Raw genomic sequence first — 26,950 nt, forward strand, 5'->3', positions numbered from 1 at the left:
TTGCAGTGTCATCCCAGAGCAATGAGGTTGCTGGTTCGATTTCCCCATAGGGCACATACAGGAGCAGCTCCAAGTTCCTGTCTCTCTCATTCTCTGCCTCTCTCTCAAAAAAGTTATACATTTAAATTATATCACCCTGCAAATAACACATAGACTTATTTTTTTTAAACCCAGCCTGACATTTTTAGTCTTAAGCTTGAAGTATTTAATTTTAATTACCACAAACTTAGTGGTTTAAAATAACAGAAGAATACAGTTCTGGAGGCTAGAAGTCTGAAATCGAGGTATTAACAGGGCTGAGCTCTCTCCAGCTTCTGGTGGATTCTGGCATCTTTGGCTTGTGTCTGCGTCACTCCAGTCTCTGCCTCTGTCGTCACATGCCTTCTCCTCTGTCTGTAGTTAAATATCCCTCTGCTTCCTTCTTATAAAGACACACATGACTGCCTGACCTGTGGAGGTGCAGTGGCTAAAGCGTCACCCTGGAATGCTGAGGTCTCTGGCTCGAAACCCCGGGCTTGCCTGGTCAAGGCACATACAAGAAGCACCTAAAGAGGGTCCTTGGGTTACAACACAGTTCCGTTCCCACGACAATGATGTAAACCGAATTTTGGTGTAAGTTGAAACACACCCTAGCCTAACACAAACAGAACACTTGAGCTTTTAACAGTCCAAAATGGCGTAGGTAAGCGTACTGGGGGTCGCCATCTCCCTCACTCATAGACAGCGTTACTGCATATCCTTCTGCTGTGCAACCAAACTAGATCGCCCACGTAGTCAATAAGTATGATGCTAACGGCGTAAGCCAAAACACTCATATCTGAATTTTTAAAAGTTTTTATGGGACTAAACATGGTCAACTTGAAACAATGTATGTTGACACTGTCGTAACCCAAGGACCCTCTCTACTATGAGTTGATGCTTCCCACTTCTCTCCCCACCCCCTTTCTCTCTTCTCTTATCTCTAAAACCAATAAATAAAATCTTTTTTTTTTTTTAAAGACAAGCAAGATTGTACTTAGAGGCCACCTGGATAATTCAGGACAACCTCTCCATCTCAAGGGCATTGACTTCATCATCTCTGCAAAGACCCTGTTGGGGTATGATCATGGTGGCACTGTGGTGTTTTGCTATATAAAGTAACATCACGGGTTCCAGGGATTAGAACGTGGATATCTTTGGGGGAAACTTTTTAAGCCTACCAGACCCATTATATTACATAGCTTTCAAAGATACAGTAAATACAACAGTCCTAATCAATTGGGAGTTGAAACAAAAAGAATAGTGAAAATCAATTTCATTTATGAAGTGTCAAAGGGCAGAAGCATTCGGTAAGAGGGCCGATGCTAGGCGAGGTGCCCCTCAGCGGCTCAGCAGTGTTATCAGAACTCGGTTTCTCTCTGCATCTTCTCTGCCTCTGGAGTGTTGATCACACTAACTGTGGCTTCCCTCCTGGTTGAAACCTGGCTTCCATAAGCATTCATGGTTATAAGGTGCGCTCCACCAGTGTCTCCCACTCCCCCCCTCTGCCACCCAGGATGATCTCTCAAAGATGCAAGTGGCTCACATCACTCCCATCCTTCTATGCTCTTCCATGGCTCCCCAGTGCCCTCAGCATGAAGTCCAAACCCTCTGTGAGCCAGACAAGTCCCAGAAATTCTGCAGACCTAGTTCCCCACACACCCCGGTCCTTTACACTCGAGCAACGTCAGGTTTCTTACAGTTGCACAAATTACCCTGAGTCTTCTCTTCTCCGTGCCTCTGCTTACCCGGATCCCTCTGCCTGCAACAGTCCTCCCTCTCTCTTTCTTTCTCTCTCTTCACTCTGGCTAATTGTGCTATAGACTCAGGTAGATCTGCAGGACTAAAGTGTTGCGTGATTTTTTACATCAACATAAAACTCAGTAACTCTTGGCTTTAAATTCTTCATACTCCTGTTGCTATTACCGTCATTAGGAACAAACCACCGCTCATCCTCTGGTGGCAGAAGGAGGCAATAACAAAGGATGTCACATTTTCTTCTCCAGAGCAATCCCAAGGTCACAGTTAATGATGTTCCCTGACCACCTGCCAGGCACCCCGCTAATTGTATTGTGCAATATAGTGTATCTTTTTTTTTTTTTTTCAGAGACAGAGAGAGAGAGTCAGAGAGAGGAATAGCCAGGGACAGACAGACAGAAATGGAGAGATGAGAAGCATCAATCATTAGTTTTTCTTGTGCGTTGCAACAACCTTAGTTGTTCATTGATTGCTTTCTAATATGTGCCTTGACAGCGGGCCTTCAGCTACCACGTAACCCCTTGCTCGAACCAGTGACCTTGGGTCCAAGCTGGTGAGCTTTTTTTTTGCTCAAGCCAGATGAACCCGTGCTCAAACTGGCGACCTTGAGGTCTTGAACCTGGGTCTTCCGCACCCCAGTCTGAAGCTCTATCCACTGCGCCACTGCCTAGTCAGGCAGTGTATCTTTTTTTTTTTTTTTTTTTACGGAGACAGAGAGTGAGTCAGAGATAGGGATAGACAGGGACAGACAGACAGGAACAGAGAGAGATGAGAAGCATCAATTATTAGTTTTTCATTGTGTGTTGAAACACCTTAGTTGTTCATTGATTGCTTTCTCATATGTGCCTTGACCTCGGGCCTTCAGCAGACCGAGTAACCCCTTGTTGGACCCAGCGACCTTGGGTTCAAGCTGGTAGGCTTTTGCTCAAACCAGTTGAGCCCGTGCTCAAGCTGGCGACCTCTGGGTCTCGAACCTGGGTCCTCTGCATCCCAGTCCGATGCTCTATCCACTGCGCCACCGCCTGGTCAGGTGTGTGTATCTTTTTTAATAGGTATTATTTTCTTTATTTACTGCCTGTCTTCCCCACTAGAATGTAGATGGGGGAACTTCTGGTTTGTTCACAGCTCAATCCTCAGCACCTACAACATATGGGAGGAGGGAGCAGGGTTGGGGGTGGAGGGGAAGACACAGTAGGTGCTCAATAAGTTATGAGAAATGGAATTAGCATCCATCCTGGCCCTAGACTCAGACCTGAGTCTCTCCCCACTAGACAAGGGAACCCAGAAGCAAAATGGATCCCTTGTTCTGGACATGATGTGGGACTAGAATTCCCTGGACAGCCCAGACCCTCCTTCTAAAACCTGCATGGGCTTCTTCCCTGAGTCAGTGAGGCAAGGGGGTCAGCCATGCACCCCTAAACCCGAAGGGGGTCCTGTTTCATAGCCTGTGCGCAGACCTGGGGCAAGCCAGTGGGGTGCACGGGGTGAGAGGTTGGTAAGGAAGAGGAGTGGGCTGTGAGTTAGGAGCCAGGAGCCTCCTCTCCATGTTCCTCCATGTTCCTGGGCAGAATTCCAAGGAATTATAAGTTCCATCGGAGTCCTGAAGCCTCTAGTTCCGCTGAGAAACTTAATAACAGGACTCTACCTGCAGGATGGCAGGCGGGGACCACCTGCCAACGGAGGGTGCCTGGTTAGTGCAGGTAAGGGAGGAGACACCTGTAAGAAGTCCTGGATGAGGAGAAGTGGCGGCAGCGCCCAGCAGAGCAGGCAGGAAACTGAATGCGAGCAGCAGCTGGGTCAGCACCGTGCCCAAATCACCACCACTGAGCGGTGAAATGAAGATCCAAGTTCCGCAGCCGCAGACCGACAATGCAGACCGGGCCCAGCGTCTCCAGCGGGAAGTGGAGGGAGAAAGACTGCTAGGATCAGCTGAGAGCGGAAGTGGCCTCCTTTAACCACAGGATCCAGAGGAGCTGGACCGTGCTCAGGTGCACCAGGCCACTGCCCTGCAAAAGTTGAAGGAAAGTAAGAAACGTGCCCATGATCCCTGGCCAGATAGCTCAGTTGGTTAAAGAGTCGTCCTGATACATCAAGGTTGTGGGTTCGATCCCCAGTCAGGGCACATACAAGAAACAACGAATGCATGCATAAATAAGAGGAACAACAAATCGATGTTTCTCCCTCTCCCCCAACTCTCTCTCTCCCTCTCGCCATCTCTCTTTCTCTCTCTTTCTAAAAATCAATAAAAATTAACCCCTGGTAAAATGGCTTGGTTGATTGCAGTGAGGTCCAGGGTGCAGGGGAGGCAGGTTAGCTTCCCCAGTCAGGGCATATACAGGAGTAGTTCCACGTCCCTGCCTCTTTCAAGGAAAAAAAAAATGTCCTAAAGCGATCTATAGACTCAATGCAATTCCTATTAAAATACCGATGGCACACTTCACAGACCCAGAACAAATGTTCCAAATTTTATATGGAACCAAAAAAGAACCCAGATAGCCTCAGCAGTCTTGAAAATGAAGACTAAAGTGGGAGGTATCACACTTCCTGATACTACAAGGCCATAGTAATCAAACAGGCATACAGATCAGTGGAACAAAACAGAGAACCGAAAAGTAAAGCTATGCCTTTATGGTCAATTAATATTTAACAAATAAGGCAAGAGTATACACTGGAGTAAAGACAGTCTTTTTAATAAATGGTGGACAGATACATGCCAAAAAAAAAAAAAAAATGAAACTAGACAACTAACTCATACCATTCACAAGAATAAACTCAAAATGGATTAAAAACTTAAATGTAAGTCGTGAAACCATAAAAATCCAAGAGGAAAACATAGGTAATAGAATCTCAGACGTCTATCGTAGCAATATTTTTGCCAAAATATCTCTTCAGGCAAGTGGAAAAAAGTACAAAATAAACAAATGAGACTATATCCAACTTTTGCACAGCAAAAGACACCATAAACAAAATAGAAAGACAACACACTCTATCAAAGAACATATTTGTCAATATGTTTTGTAAAGGGTTAATAACCAAAATTTGTAAAGAACTTATAAAACTCAAAACCAGAAAGAGAAAAAGTCCAATTAAAAAATGAGTGAAGGGCCTAAATAGACACTTTTCCAAAGAGGACATATAGATGGCCAATAGACGGATGAAAAAATGCTCAATATCACTATCATCAGAGAGATGCAAATTAAAACCACAATGAGATATCACCTCACACCTGCCAGAATGGCTTTCATTAACAAATCAACAAACAGCCAGTGCTGGCGAGTGTGTGGAGGAAAGGAAACTCTAGTGCACTGCTGGCGGGAATGCAGACTTGTGCAGCCACTGTGGAAAAACAGTATGACATGTCCTCAAAAAATTAAAAATGAAACTGCCTTATGACCCAGCTTTCCCACTTCTAGGAATATATCCTAAGAACACCAAATCACTGATTCAAAAGAAGATATGTACCCCCATGTTCATTCCAGCAATGTTTACAATAGCCAAGATCTGGAAATAGGCCAAAAGTCCATCAGTGGACAAGTAGATAAAAAAAAACTATGATACACTTATACAGTGGAATACAACACAGCCATAAATAAGAAGGAAATCTTACCTTTTGTGACTGCATGGATGGGCCTGGAGATTATTATGCTAAGTGAAATAAGCCAAGCAGAAAAAGACAAATACCATATGGTCTTACTTATATGTGAACTCTAATGTACACTATAAATGGAGAAACAAAATAAAAACAGAGGGCTACAAGGAACAGATAGACAGCTGTCAGGAGGGGAAAGAGGGGACAGGGTCAAAGAAGGTGAAGGGTTTAGGCAAAATTATATACCTGTATACACAATACACACATACAGACAGGGTAGCAATAGCCAGAGGGAAAGGGGATTGGAGGTAGGAGGAGGCGGAGAAAGGGGAAATATAGGAGTGGAAAGAGACTTTGCATGAGGCATTGGGGACATAATGCTGTGTGTAGAGAGTTTTACATTGAGTGGGACACTTGAAACAATGTCAACACAATAAATTAAAAATTAGAATAAAAAAAAGAAAATATATGTTTGTTTTGCCTGGTTTGCAAAGGTCTCTGTTATCTCTCTTGTGTCTTTTCAAAACAGAGGTGTTGCCTGACCAGGCAGTGGTGCTGTGGATGGAGCATCGGCCAGGGACACTGAGGTTCCAAGTTTGAAACCCTGAGGTCACCAGCTTGACCACGGGTTCACCAGCTTGAGCACGGAGTTGCCGGTTTGAGCTTGGGATAATAGACATGATCCCATGGTCGCTGGCTTCAGCCCAGGGTCACTGGCTTGGCTGGAGCCCCCCCCCCCCCATCAAGGCACATATGAGAAAACAATCAATGAACAACTAAAGTACCACACAAAGAAATAATACTGCTCATCTCTCTCCCTTCCAGCCTGTCTGTCCCTGTCAATGTCTGTCTGTCTCCCTCATACGTACACTAAAAAAAATAAAATAAATATAATAAAACATAAGTGAATTAGCCAATAAAAGAATCTGTTTCTAAAAGTTATAAAATATATTCGTAAAAAATCAATCTAAAGAATACTAATTACTCATTTTTAATTGTCACTGACAGTTAAGATTTTTGAGAATTATGAATTCTAATTTAGTTACAAAAGAACTGTATAATTTTAATAGTAAAATTTAAAATAAATAAAAATACAGTTTTAAAGACAAGGATTTAAAATGCATTGTTTGTAAGGTATTTTTCCCCGCAGAGGAAGAAGGAAGGGGCCAGAGCTGCAAAGTGTGGAATAATAAAAGGCTTTATTGAGTACAGCGTGCTTCCTGCCCCACTAGGTTCCCTGGCCCTGGGGAAAGAGGGAGGCCAGTGAAGTCGCAAGGAGTGACCCGCGTGGGAGATATTTAAAGGGTCCCTAGGTGGTCAAGCTAATATGATGTAGTGAAATCTCACTGGCTGATGGACAGTTGCTCTTTTCCAAAGGGCTCCTGGGAAGTTTCTTTTGGCGCGCTTGGTTGTGGGCAGTCCTAGCCAAAGTTCGCGGGTCTGGGTTCCCCACGTGACCATGCCCCATTATCCACTGACCTTACATTGTTCTAAAATAGTTATTTTTGAATAAGTTAAAGAAGGGACAAGGAACATTGCAAAAGGTTTATATAAGTCACAAAATGTGCAAGTTGCAGAAGGTTTGTGAGAGGGAAAAAGCAAAGAAGAAAATGTAAATTAATTTGGCCTATTTAATATGCTTGAAATTCCACGAAAAGCTTTGCAAAAATATATTAATAATAAATAATGACTATATGCCATTCGTATACATCTATATTCTGAAAATTCCGTGAAAATCTCCAAGAGTCTACAACTTTCTAATATATTTTTGTTTGTAATTCTGATTGGTACCGGTGTCTTAAAATGTTGTTACAAGAAAAATTCCTTTGTCAACTGCATTATAATGAGGTCTATAACTATGTCATTTTAAGTTTTTCCTTTTGTCATCTAGAGACACCCATTGTTTTGGTCTAATGCTTTTACAAATATATTACATCTTCAGAAAGATCCATGGAAAGGACTTGAACTTATTCTAAAATATAAGTTTCTAAAGATAATGTTCATATTATACCTTTGAGCTGAACAAAGATTTGTAAAACTCTAGGAAATAGCTAGATTCATAGAAATACTGATAACTAATCAAGATAAATAGATATGGATCAAGACTAAATGAACTGAGAATTGTTTTCCTGACTCCATTCAAAATGTTGTTAATTTTGCCTGACCAGGCGGTGGCGCAGTGGATAGAACGTCGACTGGGATGCAGAGGACCCAGGTTCAAGACCCCGAGGCCGCCAGCTTGAGCGCAGGCTCATCTGGTTTGAGCAAAGCTCACCAGCTTGGACTCAAGGTTGCTGCCTTGAGCAAGGGGTTACTCGGTCTGCTATAGCCCCACAGTCAAGGCACATATGAGAAAGCAATCAATGAACAACTAAGGTGTCGCAGTGAAAAACTGATGATTGATGCTTCTCATCTCTCTCTGTCCCTATCTATCCCTCTCTCTGACTCTCTCGCTGTCTCTGTGTAAAAAAAAAAAAAAAAAAAAAGTTGTTAATTTTAAAATTGTTATAATTTCCAAGTACAAGGAAACTTGTTTCTTAAAAGCAATTTAGTAAAGTATATTTTTATGAGCAATATTAAGGCATTTGTATTTTTCTCCCTACTTGATCTCTCCAGAATCTGACAACTCTTAACAAATAACTATTGTTGTAATTATAATACATTTTTGTGCATGAATCCAATAAGAATCTGTTCTCTCTACAAGACACAGAACCAGTTTTCAATTGTGGTTTTGTTAACCAAAACTTTGACTAAAATGTCATATATGTGGAATCTAATGAACAAAGTGAACTAAGGAACAGAATAGAGGCAGAGGCTGGGTCACAGGAGCAGAGGGACAGCTGTCAGATGGAAGGGGGATGAAGGGACAGGGTCAGAGAAGGTGAAGGAATTAGTGAAATTACATATACATAACACACAGATACAGATAACAGGACAGCAAATCAGAAAGGGAAGGAGAGGGGGGAGGGGGACACCGGGGGTGTAATGTGGGACATGGTGGTGGAGGGTAAGGGTGTTATATTGAGTGAAACACTTGAATCCATGTTAACACAATAAATTAAAATTAATAAAAATTAAAAGGAACATGCCTGGATTTTGGATGTCACCAGAAAGCTTTAAGGAAATAAGATTAACTTCAAAGCCACTAGGAGCCGTAATCAAACCTGTTAATTTTGACAGGTGTAAGGAAACTACCCAAGGGCCTTATGAGAATCCTGCTCTCTTCCTCCCTCGAGTCTCAGACACTCTCCATCCATTTACCAACCTAAACCTCAACTCTAGGGAGGGTAAATCTTTTCTTGAGATGAATTTAATTTCCCAGTCAGCCACTGACATTCACTGTAAGCTTCAAAAGCTTGAGAAAGAACCCCAGATCCCTCAGTCAGAACTCCTTGACCTGGTTTATAAGGTCTTTACCAATCAAAATAAAGGAAAGAAAAAGGAAAAGAGAGAACAAGACCAGCACTGGTCTCAGGAACTGAGAAATCTTCCCAATGGTTGCCTCTGCATTATGGGGGCTCTCCAGGGACAAGCTTACACGAAGGCTACAAGCGAACGTCAGGGACAGTGCTTGTGGGCACCAGGCTCACAGGCCTACTTCAACTGTAAGCAGATAGGTTGGTCCCTGAAGTAAGAAATGCCCCAGGAAGCAGCCGCCACTGGGACTGTGCCTACTCTACAAAAAGGGTGCTCAAAGAGAGAGTGCTCTCTCCTCAAAAAGGGACATCACCCTCACCTTCTGGAGCCAGCTGACACCCCTGCCGTGGCTCCCTCTATACCTTCGAGTGTCCTCAGAATCTTGTATATGTCTGACTGCAGGCCCCAGCCTAGACTCAGGCTCCACCTCAGAACACCTAATTAGCTGAGCTCTGGGTAATGCTCCCTGTTGCAGGTATATGTTGCAGACTCATCAATATTGGTGGAAGCCACTTACTCTGCTCTTCCCAAATTCTCGTGTCCCCTTCCTCCCTCTCCTATCTTCATCACTGGGGCCAAAGGAAAGGTCCAATCTCCTTCTTGTACTCCTCAACTTGTCTGCATGCTAGGAGATCTTCGCCTATCCTTTCCTAGTCCTACCATGTGCCCTTTGTGCACCACAAACTTGAAAATTGTCATGCGTGTCAGGTCCATGTAAAACAAAACAAAACAAACAAACAAACACTGGCTCCTTCTTTCCTAATAAACCCTGGGGCTATGCACGTAATAGAATCTCCTCATATGGGAAAACACAACTAATACCCTACCAAAGACTTCAGCTTATCTCATCACCCAAGCCAGACTCTCCTTAACAGCTACCTTCCTGCTAATTCAGTTACTAATCTTCTTTTTAACATTTCAATCACCACTCGCATGCCCTCTACTCAAGGTTTCTACTTCTTTTGTGGAACCTAAATTTAATATTTAGTTCTGGTTTTCTTAGCTGACACTCTTTCTTGGGCTCCTTCCTGCTCTATTACTAGTTCTACTTTTTGGCCCTTACATTCTTGATTTCCTTGTCTCCTTCATTCAAGAACACATTCGAGTCCTTAGCAACTCCTCCAATAGGATGACTCTCCCCCTCCCCCATGACCACTTCAGCTTTCCAAGCTGTCCAGTTTCGGTCCCTTCCTCTCCATGACCTCTGTACAAACTTTCAGGCAAGGACAGCTCTACATCCCTAACTCAGCAGGAAGCCGTTACAGAAGAATTGACCTTTGCCCATAATTCCCAATTTCAGGTCCAATGTTAAGAATAACTATTTCAAAGCCAGAGGGGGGCTGAAAGGACAGAAAGACAAAGGCCCATCTTTTACCCCTAACCTAATCTCCTGATTAGAATCAAAGGAGGAGGCCTAAATGGTCACATGAAATCCATTGTGATAGGTGTGGGAGACAAGGGAAAGTAAAGCAGGACATGTCTGGGACTGAATAAAAACTAAAAGGAATAGACACTTCTTTTACATAGGTCAGTATATGATAGTTAACGACTGACTAACATGATAAAAACAACTAGGAGGTGTGGTCTCTGCCAAAGGGTATGTTATCAGGTATGTTTTCTCAGATGCAAAAAATACAACAGACAGTCTCAGTTAAAGGGAAGACTGACCTTCGTTAGGGAAAAACACCACCTACCCGCCATGAACTACTTTCAGTTTTAATTTTAATTTTTTTTTTCTTGTATTTTTCTGAAGTTGGAAACGGGGAGGCAGTCAGACAGACTCCCGCATGTGCCCGACCGGGATCCACCCGGCTCGCCCACCAGGGGGTGCTCTGCCCATCTGGGACACTGCTCCATTGCAACCAGAGCCATTCTAGCACCTGAGGCAGAGCCCACAGAGCCATCCTCAGCGCCTGAGCCAACCCTGCTCCAATGGAGGGGAAGAGAGAGACAGAGAGGAAGGAGAGGGGGAGGGGTGGAGAAGCAGATGGGCGCCTCTCCTGTGTGCCCTGGCCGGGAATCAAATCCAGGACTCCTGCATGCCAGGCTGATGCTCTACCACTGAGCCAACTGGCCACGGCCTTTAATTTTAATTTTTTAATTTCAGACCATCCTGCTGAGACAGGCTAGTAAAGCAGGACAAGTAGAATAAGACAGATAGCTAAAAAGCCACGCAGTTTATAACACCTAGTAAATCACAAAATTCTGTCTTTTGTAACCAAGAACACTTAGGACTAAGTGGTTTACACTTCTCCCTCACCAAGGAGAAATGCTTAAATTACCCTTCTCAGAGTTATAGAGAGCAGCAACCCAATTGGCATTAATTGTGCCAACCACACTCAAAGACAAGTGAAGTGAATAAACCTCATTTGGTACATGAGCATGAAAATCATGAATATTCTATTGAGATTCTCTCTGAAGACTTCTCCAGAAACTCCTAGCCTTTAAAAACTTGAAGCCAAAGGTCGCAAAGAGCACTCTTCCTCTCCCACAGACATGTATCTCCTAAACTCTAAAAATCCCCACAAGACTTGCAATGAGGGGAGCAATGGGCAGCAGTGGCTCACCTCAGGCTAACCCCCATAGCATGCCTTGAAGGCACCCTTTCCTCTGACTTCCTAGTGTAAGCTCATTTTTTTCCCTTAAGGACTCTAGAGAGCCAAAGCTGCTCCACTAGGCTCTTTCCTATTGCTTCAGCTACTCTAGGTTCTTCCTTATTTAACTGTTCTCAGCTTTAATAAACTTACTCTCAAAATCACCTGGATTCCTGCTGTGAAATGTTTTCTGCATGCAGTCAAGAACCCACACACTACCAGATTGCCTGAGGCAGACAGGTCCCCTTTCAGGTAACAATGCCACCACACAGAGCCTTTCAGCAAAATGGAATGCCCTCGGAGTATCTCCAGGTCATTCCTCCTAGACCCTGCTAATAAAACTATAAGGTGTTCAAGAAACTTAACTTAGTTGTATCACAAAGGAGTATCTTGGTACAGAGGAGAGACTGTATAAAAGAGATATGCAGTGTGTTTTTTGTTTATTGGGTGAGCCCCACACATAAAATTTATAGTATATCCACAGTTTTAATAGTATTGTACTAACAGAGCACTGTTAGCTTGGAGCAAAAGAGACAGAGAAGTACAAAATGAAAAGATACCTATAGACCAATGTTCAATGGACTCTCTCTCTCTCTCTTTCTCTCTCTCTCTCTCTCTCTCTCTCTCTCTCTCACACACACACACACACACACACACACACACACACACACACACACACACACACACACGGCCATCATGTGTGTTCTCTACTCACTTCATTTGTAACCAGGGATCACTATGAATTTTATTATCTGCTGCCATGTCTGGAGATATCTCCTAATGAATTTGAAAACTAATGGCCTGGGTGAGGGTGGAGGTCAGCAATTTCTGGATAATTGCAGCACCATGAAAGGTAACATCATGAAACCAGAAAGTAGAAAAGGAGGAGTCAGAAGTCACAGGCAGTGATAGTGTCTATGCAAACTGAGGAGCCGGTGAAGCGAGTTCTCCCCCTGAGGCTGGATTGTGTTTACATCCAGCACAGCCACGGAGACTGATAGACAGTAATTTTTCAACTTCCTATTCCTCCAGCATATCCCTTGCATCAGACTCCCTATTAAACCATGACGTACTCAGACCGTGTTTCTGAGCCCTTTTACCTGGCCACACCCCTAATAACCCACTTTTTGTCACACAAACTCATCCTGTTTGGCTTCAGAGTCCCAAAACGTAGTAACTATTATTATTTCCTGGAAAATGAAGTAAAGGTACATAAATTCAGGAGCATATGAAGATTTTAATACGATTTGGTCCAAATGACCAAAAACACATCTGAAGGTGAGAAATTTAAACTTTTATTTCAATTATGTAATAAAAAGTATTCATTAAAAATGTTGAAAAATCAAGGATTCCAAGATGTTCCAACTGCCACTTCTCAAGATCAAATTGGATTACAACTAAATTTAAGAACAATTATCTTGTAAAACCAACTTTGGCTAAACGAGAAGTAGCAGAAGCCACACTGAGACTGGTAGGAAGGGCAGAGATGTGGAAAGGGCTACTCCCGCTCCCAGGAGCAAGCAGCAGCCAAGGGTCCAGAGGGAGTCTCACAGTGGGGAGGTTTGCCCTGAGAGGTGCAGGTCCTAAGCCCTAGGCTAGGCATCCCATCCTAGAGCACCAGAGCCTACAAGAGGTGCTCCCATAGCATTTGGCAGTGAAAAGAGGCGAGATTTCTGACTGCAAGAAAGAGACAGGAGCTCTCAGAGATGCCCACTTTATCTTAAAGGGCCCATGCAGAAAATCTTATTTAGAGCCACTTACCCAGGGCTTCAGTGGAGGGAGGGCTGAGAGGACTAAAGTTGTATGAGGAGAGTGTGAAGTTGATCACCTCAGGGAGAAACTCAGTGGAGGACAGCCCAGTGCTGAGTTATTCTAAAATACTGCAGTCATCATATATAAAATTGAGACTTATGGATATAGATAAAAATGAAGTGGTTACCAGGTGGAAGGGAATGTGAGGGAGGGGGAAGGGGATTTGAGTGATTGGGGAAGGCAGAAGGGTGGGGAGAAGAATGTAAAGAGGGACAAATATAAGGTGATGGAAAATTATTTGACTTTGGGTGATGGGTATATGTAAGGCCAGGAGCCGCCATCGTGGCCATTCACATGCAGGTTCCCATTGGATTCGGGCAGACGATAAAGAAATGGCGGAGTCAGAGGATGGGGGGCCATCCTATTTATTGGTGTCTCACCAAGACAGGCAAACCACAAAAGAAGACAAGGGAAAAGCAGAAAACCAGCTCTTCCCATGAAGGGCCAGGGATCAGGGAAGCCCCTGCAATTGTGATAGCAGGAACTGTGTGTCCAAGCTCCTGGTCTGTCCCACTTTATAGTGTAGAAAACCAAAATCCCTTAATCCAATATACAAACAAGGAAGTCCCCGACACAAAGTCACTCATCCAAGGCATAATTGGATTCCTCATGAGAGTGCACCACCCAGATCATACAATCAGTCAAGGGTGTGGGGAAAAGCCCAGTCCCAAAACCAAACCCCAGGCCACAACGACCTGGCCTGCTTATAGCCTGTCCCCCACACCCAATATAAGTCACAAGCGAGCAAACATATATATCATATTTACAAACTTATTTGACCAACATTCCACCCCTTTTGCTCACTTTACAATCTAAACCACAGGCATCTTCCATGATGGTCACTGTGCAAGGAGTAGGATACATTGCATAAACAGAAATAGTACCAACTACAGCAATAGGATTAACAAATCAAAAACTATGGGCGAAATGAGAGAGCTGTCAGTGGCACCAAGAGAGGCAAATCTTTTCCCTCTGGCAGAATACAGGCCAGAGTTTTGTCTGCAGACAGCACCGTAGCTGGCACCAGAGGCCGCCCTGAGCGGGCATACCAAACCTTATTGGCCAATACACCAGCATCTGCTGGTTCTATGTGTAGTAAAATAGGGGAACTCATTATTGGCCATAAAGAAATTACAAAGGTGCCCTTCAAAATGCTGTCCCCTTGAGCACTCAAGGGATAATACACTTCTACCTTAGGTGGCCAGGTGCTGGTTGCCCAAGGGGTTAACTGGAGGTCCACCTCTAACCCCTTTCCCCATGGTGCCAACAAGGCCACCCATCTCAGATGGGGGGCCTGTACAGTCCAGGGCCAAGTCCATTGAAGCTGTTGTCCTTTAAGAAGGGCTGTTGGAGCAGGCAAGAGCACATTGCCCTGCTGTCCGAAACCTGGCTTGAGTAAAATGTCCTTGGTGCGTATCTGCAACTGAATAGGGGCAGCTGTCCGATGCAGGAGGGCCTCTACTGGAGCTGGGCTTCCCCGTCGAGGTCGCTCATTCAAAATCCGAAGTACTGTCCATAAGCGGCGTGTCCATCCAGTAAGAGAGCCGGTGCCCCCCTCCTGTCGCAGTCCCTGCTTTAAGAGTCCATTATAACGCTCAATGATACCAGCAGCCTGGGGGTGGTAGGGAACATGGTACTTCCAGTCCACCCCCAGCTTTTGAGCCCATTGCCTCACTGTTGAACCAGTGAAGTGGGTACCATTGTCACTTTCAAGGACCAGCGGTCGCCCATATGCAGCACTCAGGCGGTCCAGAGCCTGTATGACTGCCCTCTGGTCAGGGTTACGAGCGGGGTAAGCAGCAAGCAGCCCGGTGGCAGTATCTACACAAGTGACTGCATACTGGTACCCTTCTGACTTTGGTAAGGGTCCAATGATGTCTATCTGCCATCGTGTCAGTGGGACATGACCCTTCTGGATCTGTCCAGGTGACACCAGTGGTCTCCGAGGGTGTTCCTTGGAACATACTGCACATTGCTCACAGGCTGCAAGTACCTCTGCATAGGACACAGGCAAGTTCCACGCCTTAACCGTAGCCCACATAGTTTTCTGTCCTGCATGGAGCAGGCACCGGTGGAGCCACTGTGCCACATCACCTGCAGGTGCAGTCTCCAACCATCGCACCCTTGCCAACGTTTCTGCCTCATCATTCCCAGGATGGGCTAGAGGGGCATGCCCTGTGACATGATATACTGTCACCTGCTTCTGGTGTCCTATTTCCCATAAGTCCTGCCACATGGCCTGACCTCATAATGGACGGTGCATTACCATCCACTGGTTAATGTGCCAAGTAGCAATCCAAAGGGTCAGTCCACGATAGACAGCCCAACTGTCAGTACAGATCACCAGAGGTGAAGGTTCATTATGGGCTACTAGCCAAACAGCTCTTAATTCTGCCCATTGGCTGCTTTGGCCTGTACCCGTGTCCATCCAAATAGTCTCAGTGGCCGGATGGAAGGCGATAGCCGTCCATTTGGCAGGTTGGCCCCTGCTGGAACCATCAGTATACCAGGCATCTTCGGGGATGGGCACCCGCCCCTCCTGGTAGGGACTGACCTCAGGTTCTGCCTCCTGAGCCCCAGTTGCACCTGACTCTAGGGTATGTTGTTTTGACTGTAACTGGTGTTGTGGTTGTAATACTCTCAGTTGCCAGGAGGGCAGCATACACAGCTGCCAGCTGCTTCTCTACTAATGAGTAACGAACTTCAGCACCTTTCCACAATTGGGACCAAAATCCAATAGGTTGCCATAGGCACTCTGTCCGCTGCCACAAGCCCCATCCAAACCCCTCCGAGGTTACATGAACATCCAGCTCACAGGGCCTGGCAGGATCAAACACATTCAAGGCCTGTGCCACCTTGACAGCTCTCTTAGCAGCTGCAAATGAACCTTGCGCCTGCTCAGTCCAATCCCAGCGAACCCCCTTTCGAATAAGGTTGTACAAGGGGCATAGTAACTGAGCCAAATGCGGTATAAATGCTCGCCAATACCCCAACAAACCTAAGAATTCCTGTAACTGTTTTACCGTAGTGGGCACGGGGTATGCTTGAATCTTATCTATAACTGCGTCAGGGATAACTTTTGTCTTACCCGACCAGACAACTCCCAAGAATTTAACAGATAACCCAGGTCCTTGAAATTTGTTCACATTAACTGCCCAGCCACATGCTTTCAAATGGGATAGCATGGTAGGGACTGCTTGCTCCAATTCTGAAAGAGAATCACTAGTTAGCATAATATCATCAATATAATGGTACATGCGGACTACCTCTGGCTGTTTCCATTTAGCCAGGTCAGCAGCCACCAGCCCATGGCACAAGGTGGGGATATGCAAATAGCCCTGGGGTAACACTGTAAAGGTCCATTGTCTCCCTTCCCAACTGAAGGCAAATTGGTCTTGACTCTCTGTGGCTATATCAATAGAGAAAAAAGCATTGGCCAAGTCTGCCACAAAGTGGTATGTCCCCAACTCATGGCTTAGCCGATCCATCATGTTAGCTATCGAGGGAACAGCAGCGTGCAAAGGGGGAACAACTTTATTAAGTTCCCTGTAATCTACTGTCATTCTCCAGGTTCCATCTGCTTTGCGCACAGGCCATACTGGGGAGTTGTAAGGACTGTGTGCTGGCCGGATGATCCCCACCTTTTCTAGTTCAAGGATTGTCCCTGTGACTTCTTCATAACCACCTGGCAGGCGGTACTGCATGGTGTTAGTCACACGCCGAGGGACGGGTAATTGCAAAGGGGAATGTGATGCATGTCCCCGCAATACTGCCTTCACAACCCTGATCCGCAGCCGGAACTCCCCAGCTGTAGTTTCCAACCACAGTCCTTGCAAGACATCTACCCCCAAAATATATTCAGGAATAGGAGATACATACACCTTATATGGCTTAGGAGGCAGTCTCCCTATCCCCAATGGAATAGTTATTGGCTTCACTTGAACAGTTTGGCCCCCATAACCGTCAATGGCCACTGGGGTCCCAGCAAACCGCTCTGGGTTTCCATAGAGAAGGGAACATTCTGCACCTGTATCCACCAAGGCCAACACCTGTTGTACATTGGAAGGGGACCAGTGGATAGCCAGTTCCACATGTGGCCTCCGGTCCCCGCCCATCCCCGTTAGACGGGTCCCTCGGCCTTTTTCCTATTCAAACTGGTACAATGGGTCTTGGGAGTTCCCCTCTCCCTCGGCCGTCTCTATCATATAATCTTGTAACCGAGCTGTGCACGCACCAAACGTTTTATTGGTAGCTGCTGGGGCCTTTCGTCTCAGTGGCTGGAACTTCTGTTCTGGTTTAAGCTGCCGCCAAAGCTCCAAAAGAATTTTATTAGACTGGCCATCCAATTTCCCCTTATCTGCTCCAGCCGCAATCAAGTCTACCCACATCTGCGTTCGGGTAACCTTTACAGGCCCGTTTCCCTTGTTAGTTGGGGGGGAAACATAGGCAGCAGCCCTCACTGCTTTATGATCCCGAGCAGCCTCCAGCTCTCCCAAATCTGCTACCATCTGTGTAACTGCATTGATGGGCTGCCCCACATAGGGGCCCAAGATAGCCACAAGTGACCCAAAAAGGGCTGATGGGGCGCTAGCAAGGACAAATTCCCTCATTTTGGCCGTAAACACTTCCTCGTCTGGCCCACGAGACCCAGGGTTGAAAACAGCATTCTTCATACCTAGTTCTCGAAGGACCTTTACTAACTCACTGTAGCACTGCCACCGACTCATTGCCCCCGGCAGTTCTCCAGCATTCTGCCAGACCATACGAATGGCAGCCATCACCCATTCTAATAGGGTATGGTCTCCTGGGTTGCCATGGCAGTTCTGAAGACGCTGCCTCAAGGAAGAGTGTGTGGTAATGGCGGCCAATTTCTCCATCTCTGTTCCGGAGAGCATGATGCCATCCACCCCTATATCCCATAATCGTAGTAACCAGGCTACCAGGGATTCAGTAGATTTCTGCCTAAATTGTGCCCCCAACTCCATCAGCTCTGCCTGGGTATAGGGCCGGACCACAGAGTGTTCCATTACCTGGGCAGGAGGCTGTGGCTGCCCCTGAGGGACTCTTTGTTGCTGGGTTTTTACCTTCTTGGCGACAACTGGTCGGGCTCTCAGTGTGCGTATGGCAGCTTCAGCCTGAGCCTTCTCATCCTCAGAAGAGGAGTCACAAGCGCCTGCTCCCACTGACTCAAAGCCAATCCACCGGCACGGATGCTGCTGCTCCTTTGGTGACCTTTTAGGCTCCTGTGGCTGCTGGCTTTTGGCCGGAAGCTGAGACTCGAGCTCTTGAATCCGCAGTTGTTTCTCCAACAACTGCCGGTGAAGACATTCAGCTTCCAGGGTAAACTGCAACTCGCGAACCCGTAATTCCTTCTCCAGTGCTCGCTCCAATTCCAGCCTTTTCTGCCGTTCTATTTGCAATTCATGCTGAAGCTTTTGACCTCGGGCAGTTTCCTCTTGAGTAAAAAACATGTAGCCCATGACCCCTAAAAGGACAGCCATGGGGAGCCAGAGCAGCAACCAGTACTCTATCCCACCCATCAAGGGTGGTGGCTCCATACCAATCTCTGAATCCTGCCGGAAACTACGCCAGTTGTAAGGCCAGGAGCCGCCATCGTGGCCATTCACATGCAGGTTCCCATTGGATTCGGGCAGACGATAAAGAAATGGCGGAGTCAGAGGATGGGGGGCCATCCTATTTATTGGTGTCTCACCAAGACAGGCAAACCACAAAAGAAGACAAGGGAAAAGCAGAAAACCAGCTCTTCCCATGAAGGGCCAGGGATCAGGGAAGCCCCTGCAATTGTGATAGCAGGAACTGTGTGTCCAAGCTCCTGGTCTGTCCCACTTTATAGTGTAGAAAACCAAAATCCCTTAATCCAATATACAAACAAGGAAGTCCCCGACACAAAGTCACTCATCCAAGGCATAATTGGATTCCTCATGAGAGTGCACCACCCAGATCATACAATCAGTCAAGGGTGTGGGGAAAAGCCCAGTCCCAAAACCAAACCCCAGGCCACAACGACCTGGCCTGCTTATAGCCTGTCCCCCACACCCAATATAAGTCACAAGCGAGCAAACATATATATCATATTTACAAACTTATTTGACCAACAGTATACAACATAATCAACAGTTCAAATGCCATAGTAATATTCACCTGAAACCTATGTACTCTTATTGATCAATGTCACCCTGTTAAAGTTAATTTTTTAAATAAAATTTAAAAAGTAAAAAGAAAGCTGTGGTATATATATACACAATGAAATACCACACAGTACTGAAAAAGAAGGAAATCTTACTTTTTGCAACAGCACAGATGGACCTGGAGATTATTATGCTAAGTGAAATAAGCCAGGTAGAGACAGATAAATATGATATAATCTCATTTATATGTGGAATCTAATGAACACGGTAAACTGAAGAACAGAATACAGGAAGAGGCGGGGTCATGAGGAGCAGAGGGACAGCTGTCAGAAGGGAGGGGATGTGGGGACGAGATCAGGGAAGGTGAAGAGATTAGCCAAATTATATATACATAACACATCAATACAGATAACAGGACATCAAGTCCCAGAGGGAAGGAGGGAGGAGGTAATGGGAGGGGAGACAAAGATGGTTTAATGGGGGGCATATTGTGGGGGTTTGAGGGTGTTTGTTATATTGAGTGAGACACTTGAATCCATGTTAAAACAATAAATTTAAAAATGTAATTAAAAATGTTGAAAAATCAGTCTTGAAATACTAAAAACCTTCAGACTTGAATCTGGAATTAAGAAGAAAACCTTCTTTCTTTACTTGCCCGTTTTTTAATTTTCCCAGGGCAGGGGCAGCGGTGAGGTAATAGACTCAGGCTTAGGAATCTAGAGGGGACAAGAGAGGCAGAAATTTGGAGCAAAAACAATTAACCACACCCCCAGGGCTGAGGGACAACACGTCAAAGTGTAGCTGTGGTTTGTAACTGGATCAGGATTTGGGTTGGATGTGAAGAGGAATTTGAAAAACTGTATATCAGGAATTGCCAAGTGATGCACATTTAATATTCCAAATATCAGGTGTGCACAAAGATTAACACATGCTTATTACGGGTGTGCGCAGAAGAGCCTGGAGCAGGAACCTCAGACACCACATGTGGGTTCTGAATTGTATGGGGTGGCTGGGCGCTTCCTCAATTACGTCGACTCATTGGCATCATCACAGATGCCCCACAACTATCATGAAAGCCTTTTGCTTTCCTTCTCAAAAGGACAGTTAGAACACACACACACACACACACACACACACACACACACACACACACACGTCACTTATGTCATAGACTATTGATCACTGCCTCATCCTCCAGCTGTCACTTCAGAAAGCACGTCCTTGGGGCACTCCCTCACTCTCTCCCCACATTCTTTCAAGTCTCCTTGTTATCAACTCCTTTTGGGTCCCTTTATTTTTTCTATATGCCCTTTAAAAGTAGTTCAATATTTATCCCTTTAATGTCTGTCTCCTGTACTAGACTAAATCACATCTGTTCTGTTCAGAGCTGTGAGCTCTGCACCCAGCAAAGGACCCTGCACGGAGCAGATGCTCTCTGTTTGTTGACGTCAACATCAGCAGCCACAGTGAGGAACGTAATGGGGGTGACCCTGATGTAATTTGATAAGAAAGAGTCAGGAAAGACTCAAAATCTAGGAGTAAATCTGAGGCAAGTATGCAAGATCTTCACACTCACAACTTCAAAACATTGCTCAAATAGGTTAAAGAATATCGAAATAAACTCGTATTTCTTCTATGCTCATGGATTGGATATCCCAATATTCTTAAGATGTAAATTCTTACCATTTGATGTAGAAATTCATTGCAACCAAGATCAAAGAACCAATAGATTTTCTTTATTTTTTACTGCAAATTTACTTGCTGATTGTTGTCAAAATACCTAGAACAGCCAAAATAACTTTATTTAGAAGAATAAAAATTAAGTGTAAGATAACATTTTTTATTATTTAGAAAATTAAGATAATATTAATAAAACAATATGATATTGGTTTAAGGACTGACAAATAATCAATGGGACAGGATAGAGAGCCCAGATAAATCTAAACATATATAGTCACAGAATTTTCCAAAGGACACCCTTACAATTAGATGAAGAAAAAATGAAATTTCTCTATGTAGTTTTTTAATTTCCCAGGTAATTGAACACCTATGTGGGAAAAGAAACATTCTCACTTCAGATACAAAGATGAATTCAAAATGGAGTATAGGACTAATGTGAATGGTGAGATCATAAATCTTCCAGAAGAAAACATAGAATTTGAGATTAAACAAAAAATCCTTTAAATGACATAAAAAGCACTATCAAAAAACTAATTAATTTATAAGTTGACGTTATTAAAATCAAAAACTTTTGTTTATCAAAACAAATCAACATGAAGAACGTGAAAAGGCAAGACACAAACTGAGTTCGAGAAAGATGGTGAGATGACCTAGAGACAGACCGCATCCAGAGTATAGACCCGCTAAGAAAAACACCAACAACTGATTTTTAAAACTAGTGAAAGAACAGACACTTTAGATGAGAGGATGTCCAAATAGTCAATGGGCAGATGAAAGCACACATGACTTAACTCATCATCAGAGAAATGCAAGGAGATACAACCATTCACCGCTCAGAATGGCTAAAATGTAAGGTCTGGCAGCACCATATGTCAGCATGAGTGTGCAGCATGGGGAGCTCTCCGGGAGTGAGAATGGATCTAACTATTTCGGAAACATGTTTTATCTGTGCAAGTAAACCCATGGCTACCCTAGGAACTGAGAAATCCCTCTGAGGAAATATATCTGTGGATTCATCAACAGGCACGTACAGGAATGTTCAGAGAAGCCTTCTTCATTCCATCCAAAACTGAGAACAACTCACACATCCACCAGTGGCAGACTAGACAGGTAAATAGGGGTTAAATTCATTAAGTGGATATTCCGCAGCAATAAGCACGATCTGCTGCTTTACACGCAGATACCTGTAGCTCAGACATAATGGTGCATGAATAAAGCCATCACTGAAGAGAACATACTGTGTGGTTTGTTTTGGTAATTCGAAACAGGTAAAACTAAATTATGATGATCAAACTCAGAATATTAAATCTGGGCGTGAGCGCCGGTGTGGTGGAACTGGCCCTCTCGGATCAGCCCACGAGTTTTGCTGCTGCTCAGAAAGCAATTTTTAGCCAGGTGGGCGGGCAGGCGTGGCTGGATTCCACCAGGCCAGGTTCCTCAAGCCTGTGGAAATGTGTGTGTGGTCAGCTGCAGGCATGCCTGCTTGGCGTCTGTTTCTTCTGCTGTGCCATGCACTGAGTGGGCCTGCAGCATTTTTAGAAATCAGCTACCCAGGAAAAATGACTTTTACTTATACGAGCCATCTTCTGAGTCTTTTCCAGAGATGGGAGAATTTGTGTGCATTCAGTCTAAGTCAGGGTGTGCAGCTGTTTAGCCTCAAAACAAGCTCTGGACGTTACCAGCCTCATTGCTGCAGCAAGGAGCACCAAACTGTGGCTTGTATACAGTCAGATAATGTGGACAATACAGTTCCAGACCACAACTAGCTCTTCCCAGAATTTCAAATAGTAAAAGAAACAGAGGATGAGATTACACCTGAACTTTCAGGAAGAGAAGATGAATCGGAGATTTTCGGGAGCGCGGGTAAAGAATTGAGGAAGAATTGAATTCCATGGCAGAACATAAATCCAAGGAAGATAAAAATTTCCAGAAGTTTAAAAGTAAACTAGCCCTGGAACCAGAAGAGATTCTCAGATATGGCAGGCGGATCGCCCCACCCTGGCTCCACAGAGGAAGCAAGATGTAACAGATGCCCTCAGACAACAGTGTAAAGTCTGTAAAATGCTCATATCTTTTACATCTTGCAGTTCCAGTTTTAGGACTTTATCCTAAGGAAATAATTATACCAGAGAGAGGAATACAAAGATCTTGTTTTGAAATATCTTAAGTATTAGTGAAACAAAAATGTGCAGTGACAGAAATGATGTAAATTTTGGTGTACCTACCAAGTGGATAAGGTACAGATCTAAATTGACACCAGATGCCACTATAGATAGTATTCACAGTGAGTTGATAACATAGTATTTTATTTTTTTTAATTGATGCCTTTTTGTCACAAGTCAACACTTTCATGTTCACGGCACTGCTGCGCTTTGAGGCAAATAAAGCTTTGCGCTTAGTTACTCCTTGCCAAGCTATCTGTTAGATGTCACAACTCAGAGATCTGTTTGTTTGTTTGTTTTGATTTTTATATACACTGATGGGGGATTGAACCCACAACCTTGCTGTATGAGGTTGATGCTCTAACCAACTGAGCTACCCGGCCAGGACTCTCATGTTCCTTTGAAGTAAATGTGTCACAGAAAGTTCCAACCAAGAGCAGAGATTGTCACTGGGAGGAGGGAGGAGCACACAGAGAGGAGGGAGAAGGTCATGATTTGGAAGGCAAGCATGGGAGGGGGTGTAAGGACCCAGCACGCTGCTCCATCACGGAGCTTTGATGTGGTTTCAGGCTGCAGGGAAAACGGTCCTGAAGGTTCGCTGCACATAGCGGCACCCTCAAAGGAACCCTCTGTGTTTTCACTAATGTTTCTCCTCCTCCAGCTACTTCTGGTTTCTCTTCTGCCAAAGCCCCTTTCAGTCCTTAAGTTGCAGATTGGACCATCGTGGTCAAAACTTCCTTGCAAAGTACTATTTTATGACAGAAAGGGTTCCCTTTGAGTGCAGCCAGTGCATTAAGTTCCTTCCCATGCAGCAGTGGGATGCTGCTTCCGACCCGATCAACCAGATCCTAAAAAAATCAACCCCAGCTAACACCCAGCTTTGGCCAGAACCCAGACTAGCCTCAGAGCACACCCCAGGCAGAAAACAAGACTACAAATTGGCCCTGTCATCAACCGCATTACTTTCCCACAGGGCTGGCCTGTGTCCTGCGTACCTGTGCTCAGACTCTGAGGGAGTTTAAGGTGAGGCGAAGGAGGGGGAGGAGGCAAATCATGGGGTGATGGGATGGGCTTCTACATCACCCCAGATTGGGGACCTGGTCTATTGGTCCCTAGGACCCACGCCAGCTCCACCTCCTAGAATCCTCCTCAGATTCTGGGCCCTGCCTATGCCTGCCAGCCTCCAGGTGTGGGAACTGTTAAAGTGCCCACAGATGAAAGCTTTTCTAAAATAAAGGCTTTATTGAGCCATATGCTTGCTCAAAAAGGACCAGGTCCTGTGGCACAAAGTCTAGGCCCCCATCAGCAGAGGTAAACAGGAAAACAAACATGTCCACGGCCCTGGAGTTGACAGACCCCTTTCTATATGTGTTGGGCATGAGGGGGGGGGGAGATGTGAGTTGTTTTGAAAGAATTTACGTTGTCTATAGATAAGGGAGTGTGGGGACAGCAAGGAATGGGCAGCCCTATGACAGGTGCACAGTCTGAAGTGAAGGAACATTGACTACTTTTTTGTTGTTGTTCAATACTGCTTTATTCCTCTGGCTATTGGGAGTCCCTGCCCGCCTGCCCTATCAGCCCCAAATTCAGGATGGGCTGAGTGCCCTGGAACATCCTCCTCGGTGCCCAAACCACCGAGCCTGCGGTTCTGGGGGGCGTCTACAGATACTGCATCCAGACAGGTAAAGCACAAAAGCCTGGAGGTGACTGTCCCCATCAGCCTCCTGCAGTCCCACCCTGGTGACCTTCCTCCGTAGCTGCTCAGGAGTGGCGGCTATGGAGTGAGCACCGCAGGTGGCGCTGAGTGGCAGCAGCCCTGCTGCTCCAGGGTCGTGGATCTGAAGCCGTAGCAGCAGGAGGCTGGTGGTGCTCAACCCTGTACGCCTCCTCTCCTCTCCTTTTCCCTGACCTGGAGTCTGGTGACTTTTAACTGGGGACACAGGTGAGTCAGAGGCAAGTGAAAATGTATTGCTCATCCTGTGACACTCCTGGGACCTAGTTGCCCTAGACCCTCTGCCACAGACCCCTTCCTACTTTAGGACTGCCACCTCCTATATGGTCTTAAGCCCTGGGCAGAGTATCTGGGGAGGGGGGTGGTGCATGCTGTGGGGACGATGGTACAGTGACTGAGTCAGGGCTGCCGAGGGTCCTCTGTGGCATCCAAGCATGGACAGTCACACACATACACCCATAGTTACAGTCACAGTCACACCTCAATCACTCAACCTCCCGCGGTCAGGCAGCCATAGACAGGTTCACACAGCCCGTTAGACTCAAAGCCCCACTCCTACATGGTTGCTGTCACAGTAGTGCAATCACACTGGCACACAAACTCTGATGGGGTGGATGGGTGGGTGGGAGCATGGGGCACAGCAGCACCAGCTTGTCTTCATTTGGCAGAGTCCTGGCTGGGGCCGGGCACATTCAGAGAAGCTGGGAAGGCCCTGTTTGCTGCTGTCGGGGTACCTTGGAGATGCTGGGGTGGGGGCAGCCTTTCCTAGGACGATGAGATAGGGAGGAAGGTGGGTGAGCGAGGAGGGCAGATGAGGGGAGATGAAAGTTCTGCAGTGTGGGTTGCTGCTATCAAACAAGTAAAAGAACCAAGAAATCTATTTTTGTTTTTGCCTCGTCCTGTCCCAGAAATGCCAGCCTCTTGCCAAAAGGGGCCTGGCTTATTGAGACCTCAGACTCAAGCTCAACTCTTTCTCTTTTGTTCCATTCCTATTCCAGCCTCCCTGCACTGTGGGCCTGGAGGAACATTCCCCTCCCCCACCAGGTCCAGTAATAATAACAACCCTCTGCATCTCATCTTCTTAATAAATCCAACCTCACATCCACTTCCTGTCCCTTCTCTCCTAATCCCACACCCAGCCCTCTCTCCCTCCTTCTCCCCAACACTAAACTCCCCCTTCTGTCCATTTCAGGAAGCTGGGAGCTGCCTACTTGTGGGTGCGAGCTGCTAAATTTAGTGCCTCTGGCACCTTGAAGAATTTCCCACTCATTATCTGGGGATTTCAACCCTCAAGTCCTTCTCCGTGGACATAGATAAAAGATAAGTGGTTACCCAGGGAAGAGGACATGGAGGAGAGGGACAAGAAAGGAGGTGGGGGGAGGGTGTAAAGAGGGACAAATATAAAGTGACGGATAATTATTTGACTATGGGTGATGAGTATTCAACTCAATCAACAGTTCAACTGCTATAGAAATGTTTACCTGAAATCTATGTACTCTTATTGATCAGTGTCACCCTGTTAAAGTTAATTTTCTAAATAGAATTTAAAAATTAAAAGACAAGAAAGAAAGAAATGTAAACTGAGCTTGACCTGTGGTGGTGCAGTGGATAAAGCATTGACCTGGAACGCTGAGGTTGCTGGTTCAAATCCCTGGGCTTGCCTGGTCAAGGCACATACAGAAAGCAACTAGTATGAGTAGATGCTTCCTGCTTCTGCCCACTCTTTCTTATTGTCCTCCTCTCTCTCTCTCTCTCTCTCTCTCTCTCCTCTGTCTCTAAAAATCAATATATAAAATCTAAAAAAGAAATGTAAGCTGATTTATATCCCAGTAATCAAGTTCTTATCGGGTTGCTGCGGAGGGGGGTCTTCTTCAGCCTTTTCCACTACGCTACCTTCTATGGGAGGACCTCTCTTAGGCAGGGACTCACTGCTTTGCTGGGCACCCTGCTCTGCTGCAGGACTGCTGCAAGGGACAGGAGGGGCCAGCAGCCCAAGAATAGGAACTAGTGCCCCTCTCAGGCTGGACGACTGGAGCTCC

General features: G+C 45.5%; 1 protein-coding gene and 1 pseudogene across 1 annotated transcript; one reads left to right on the forward strand and one right to left on the reverse strand.

Annotated features, from left to right (window-relative positions):
• LOC136398179 (programmed cell death protein 2-like) overlaps positions 1-23,043 on the forward strand; it is a 37,433-nt pseudogene extending 14,390 nt beyond the window's left edge.
• Positions 23,044-24,765: 1,722 nt separating this feature from the next.
• Positions 24,766-25,155, reverse strand: LOC136398180 (C-C motif chemokine 27-like). The gene has a single exon (XM_066372558.1). It carries the CDS (start codon positions 25,153-25,155, stop codon positions 24,766-24,768), a length of 390 nt encoding a protein of 129 aa, XP_066228655.1.
• Between the last annotated feature and the right edge of the window lie 1,795 nt (positions 25,156-26,950).

The sequence above is a fragment of the Saccopteryx leptura genome, chromosome 3 (assembly GCF_036850995.1).
Source record: "Saccopteryx leptura isolate mSacLep1 chromosome 3, mSacLep1_pri_phased_curated, whole genome shotgun sequence".
Classification (NCBI taxonomy): Eukaryota; Metazoa; Chordata; class Mammalia; order Chiroptera; family Emballonuridae; genus Saccopteryx; species Saccopteryx leptura.